Source organism: Sceloporus undulatus, chromosome 5 (assembly GCF_019175285.1).
Source record: "Sceloporus undulatus isolate JIND9_A2432 ecotype Alabama chromosome 5, SceUnd_v1.1, whole genome shotgun sequence".
Classification (NCBI taxonomy): Eukaryota; Metazoa; Chordata; class Lepidosauria; order Squamata; family Phrynosomatidae; genus Sceloporus; species Sceloporus undulatus.
The window spans coordinates 136967539-136972432 of record NC_056526.1 but is presented as its reverse complement, the minus strand read 5'-3'; the positions used below and the strand labels follow the sequence as shown (position 1 = coordinate 136972432).

The following is a 4894-nucleotide window of genomic DNA, read 5'->3' as shown; positions in this document are numbered from 1 at the left end:
TTGATCTTAACTTGCCACACATTTGGAATTCTCTCAGGCAATGACACTTCTTTTCAACCCTAGTGCATGAGAGTTCAAGCTTTAAAATTGCTTTCTAAGTTCTCAGTATGATTAGAATCAGCTTTCTTAAGAAGTACATGTTGAATCAATGTTCACCAGTTTTGTTATGCTCAGTATGATAGGATTTCTTGATACCTTGATACACCTGTTGGAAAATGGTGAATTGTCTCAGAGTGTTCACATTTCAGGACTTTTTGTGGGTTGCAAAGTATTTACACAAATAACAGTTGTTTCTGGTGTGTGTGTGTGTGTGTGTGTGTACAGAAAATAGTCAGTGGGGGGTTCTCCCTACCAAAAAATGTGACTCTTATGCGAAATAATGTTTTGTTTCCTGTGAATGATTTGCTGCTGTTTCTTGCCTAGTTATTAATGGGATAATGGCACTTTAATCACATTTCATCTAAAACTTCTATAAACATTTATAAGCTTCATCTATAAACATCTAAAAGTGAATTTTGTACTTTTTAGGAGCCCCCAAAAAACTCTGCTCCTGCATTGTTTTTCCCCATTTTTCATGCTATTTATCTGTCTTTGACTTAACTAATAAAAGGCATTTTTCCTGACCACTCAAAGCACATTTACATAGTTAGAGAAAGTTTCTTTTTTCCAAAGAATGCTTCAGAGCTACACAATATTTACAAATTTGCCTCTGCTATGGATATTGTATTAGCAAAGATACTCACTGACTGCAGAATCCATGAGCAATCAAGAATGAAGTACTGGAATATTACCTGCTTTGAGAGAGATGTCAGAAATGTCATGCAAATATAATGTTTTCTACCCCTTTCCTAATTTTTACAGCAGTTTTCTGGCAAAGTTCAAGAAATTTTATTTGTGTTTGCCTGATCGAAATGGATTACTCTCGTTTCCTGACTACTGTGAGCAAATCAAGGAGAACAAACCCTGCAAGAATAACCAGTGAGTAGATGCATGTGGCACATTCATCAGCTCTTTTCCTTGAAACATATTCAGAGGTAGCCCTGCTGGCCATATATCGAAGTACAACATCATCCAAAATCTATAAAGTATCCCTCCACACCATATCAGCACATAACAATGAAATCTTGAAAAAATGCAGGCCTAACATATGATTTTTAACACCTTTGCCTGATACAGTGGAGCTTTGAAAGCTTGCATCATACATTTTGGTTGGCCATAAAAGATATCACTGAAGTTTATTACACAAAGGAGATTGGGAGTTTATCCCGTGAATATCCCTGAAAAATCATAATTGCGCAAACAATTTCACAGAACATCACACAAAACTGGCCATTAAAGTCCTCACAAAGAAGCATTAATGTGCATCTTTTTACTTTCAAGATTTCAGCAACAATGCATTACCGATATCACTTTATTTGAGCAGTTGCATGTGATAATCATTCACTCAATTACTCACCATTTCTGCTTCGTTTGCAGGATGCTCTACATGTGCTTGAATCTCTTTTTAATGTCAGAATTAGCCCCAGTGTAATAAACTCCACTGTTTTGAGGATTTTGGATGTCATTGTTCTTTTCCTTGATGCGTTCTATGTGTTGTCAGCTTTGTTAAAAGCAGTGCATTCTGGGGAGGTTGAGGACAGTACCATGGAAAACAAGTTAGCTCTGCAAGGGTCCTTGATATTTCCACGTTTTAAAGGAGGATCTGATAACATACAATGAAGAAATCTTTGACTAGAGATCTACGTCAAGGCAGATTAAACAATACTAGGCTAGTCTTACCTGTTTCCTCTACTGCCCAGTAATAAAATTGTATTTCACAGTGTAAATAGTAAAAGGTTTCTCATTAAGAGTGTCTTATTTGTGGCAGTAAACTCCTTTCTTTTTCTCTTACCCATTGGCTGTTGGGATGCTTTGTCTATACAGTCAGACCTCCGTATCCTCAGATTCTTTATCCCTGAATTCAACCATTCTATCTATCTATCTATCTATCTATAGAGAGAGAGAGACCATTTTATTATGCCATTGTATTTTATGGGACTTGAACATCTATGGATTTTGCTATCCATGGGGGGTCGGACCTGTAGAACCAAGCCCCAGTGGATACCAAGGGCTGACTGTAATTATTTTCATGATAGAATTTCACCCTAGAAAGTAAATCTGTCTTAAATGAGGTGAGACAAACTTAATGGGAAATCCTCTAAGTTGATATTTCTAATTTTTTGTGACGATTATTCCCTTCTACAGAAGCCTTAAGCATCCTTCAACCATCGCATTGTGTCTAAGAATTTTTAGCTGGGGCCCCACAGCATAAGATAGCAAAAGTGACAGCAATTACAATGCTTATTGTTTCACTATTCTTCCTACATTAACTTTGCACTGATGCATCAGGCACATTAAAAATGTTCTATTGTCACCTTTGCTTTCACATTTGGTTTCCTGACATATTGTAGTCCCATTTTCTGTTAGAATGCATTCTGTCTTTAAGCTTCTAAATCCTACTCTCTTTTACTTATTTGAATAATAGATGAAATCTCAAAGAAGATGGCTTCCTTAATCATGCTTTCTGGGGGGATGCCAAATGCTGACTATTTCCCATTTAAATCAGCAAGTATCTCCCTTATTGATGGAACTACCATTGAAATTGGAGAAGAACTGATGAAGAAAGCTCTTCAGTACAGTGCTGCAGATGGGTATTCATCAACACTTATTCAAAATGGTTATTTCTTTTTAAACCTTGGCTAACCCTAGGAAATAGAGGCTGAGGCTGGAGCAATGATTCTTAGCTTTTGGTTGTCCAAATGCTGTTAGGAGTTAATGTCCACTTAGAGGCCAAAGAAAGAATCACTGAGCTATTGCATGGGGGTCTTTTATCTACCAGCAACCAAGCAAGATCTCTTTTAAACGTATCTGCTAGATTAGATTATGATTCTGTCTAATCCAGAACCCCACAATAACCATCCAAATACTGTCCAAACAAGGCTTATAGAATCAGCTATTGTTATTCCTCAACATCTGGTTTTCAGAAACATAATGCCTCTGAAAACCGTTTCCCCCCCATTGGTGAATTCTATAAATGAACCAATCAGGGGGGCTGCCGGGCGGGACTTCCAGCCAAAAGGGGGGCGTGCGGCCCAACAAAGGTTGGGAACCACTGAGCTAAAACCTTTGCACATGACACATTAAAAAATAAAGCAACTTACCCCTCCCGAAATGCAGTCACTTGCGGGATGCAATTGTGTGTTATCACAGTAAAAATACTGCTGACCGAATCTCGGCTACATCCTGACTTCCAGCCATGCTCAGCTGACCAATTTGCAAACACAGGAGCTTCCCATGTTTGTAAATTGGCCAGCTGAGTGCAGCTGGGAGCTGGGATACCGCTGGGATTCAGTCACCCGGTGGCATCGGCAACATTTTTACTGTGATAACACCCAGATGCATCCCACAAGCAACTGTATCCCGAGAGGGGTAAATTGCTTTATTTTTTTAATGAGATAAAGTCCTAAGTTACACCTCACGCTGAACAAGAGACAAAATACAGAGTGAGAGACATGTAGAGGCAAAAACACTTAGCAGAAATATTAACGCAAGGCGAATATTTGGCATTTTTGTGAATCAGTGGGTGGTATGAGCAAAAGAGGAAATGGTATGAGCAACAGAGAATTGATATTTTATGTATTAATATGGTATTCCCTCTAAGTTTGTCACTGACCACACCAATTTTGGCATTTATTTTATCACTGTAAGCCACACTTGGGAGGGGGGGACCTTCCAGTTAAATAGAAGTTCCATGTTATGTATGAAATATTGAGTATTCTAAAAATAAAAATCTTTTCCCCCCCAGAATTCATGAATTATTGGCTTGGTTGGAAGAACTGCAGATGAAAATTCATAACCCACCAACAGCACATTACACTCCTGAAAAAGGAAAAATGAAGATATGCATCACTACAGGAAGCCAGGATGGACTTAGTAAAGTATGGGGTATCCAAATATCACTGTGTCTCTCTCTACTTTCTTTCCATAACTGGCAAAAAAAGCATTCTAACTTCTAGGTTTCTCTTTCCTTCTGTTATATATCGTTATTTGTTATGAAGTACCTGCGCTTTCTTGGTTGGATCCAATGTGTCTCTTTGTAGGAGGCTGTAGTGGTGATCACTGCTGGTGGAACCCAGTGAGAAGGGGTGTTCCTGCCAGCTCATTTCTTCTTTCCCCTGCAGTTCCACACATCATCTTCACACTTATCACCTAAATAAATCCCTCAAAGCAATTTTTACCATAGGCTCCTTTTTCTTCCCTGCATGAATCTCCTGTGAATGGAGTTCTTCCCTCTTTCCACCAGTAAAAGCAAAGTCAGTTACCTCCAGTCTCCCAGTTATATAATTCTATTACCCAGGCTCCTAAATACATATAAATGGAAGCAAGTGCACTCACGGACAGTTTCTCCACCTGGATATAAATTCCCTTCTTCTCTCCACATCTCCCTACACCAGGGGTCGGCAACCTACGGCCCGCGGGCCGGATCCGGCCCGCCGAGGCCTTTCTGCCGGCCCCCGCGCAGTCCTGCCGCCGATTGCCGCCATTTCCGCGCCGCTCCAGGCACCATTTTATTTTTCAAAATGGTGGCCGAAGTCTCGTGCGACCTTTCGCCGCCATTTTGAAAAACAAAATGGCGGCTGCGGAGGAGGAAGAGGAGGGCCGCGTGGCCTGAGGTGGAGGAGGCAAAGACCAGTGCCGCCCTCCTCTGCCTCCTCGCGGGGCTCCGCGCGGCCCTCCCCGCCTCCCGACAGGGCTCCGCGCGGCTCCGCAGGGGCTTCCTCGGCTCCGCGCAGCTCCGCGGGGGCATCCCCGCCTCCCCGCAGGGCTCTGCGCAGCTCCGCGGGGGCATCCCCAC

At 41.4% G+C, this 4894-nt stretch overlaps 1 protein-coding gene across 1 annotated transcript; it reads left to right on the top strand.

The window, feature by feature from the left end:
• The first annotated feature begins 815 nt into the window (after window positions 1-815).
• LOC121930347 (kynurenine/alpha-aminoadipate aminotransferase, mitochondrial-like) lies at window positions 816-4578 on the top strand. The gene is made up of 3 exons (XM_042466551.1): window positions 816-978; window positions 2525-2690; window positions 3845-4578. Exons 1-3 carry the CDS (start codon window positions 831-833, stop codon window positions 4053-4055), a joined length of 525 nt encoding a protein of 174 aa, XP_042322485.1. The 5' UTR covers window positions 816-830; the 3' UTR covers window positions 4056-4578.
• The last annotated feature ends 316 nt before the right edge of the window (window positions 4579-4894 follow it).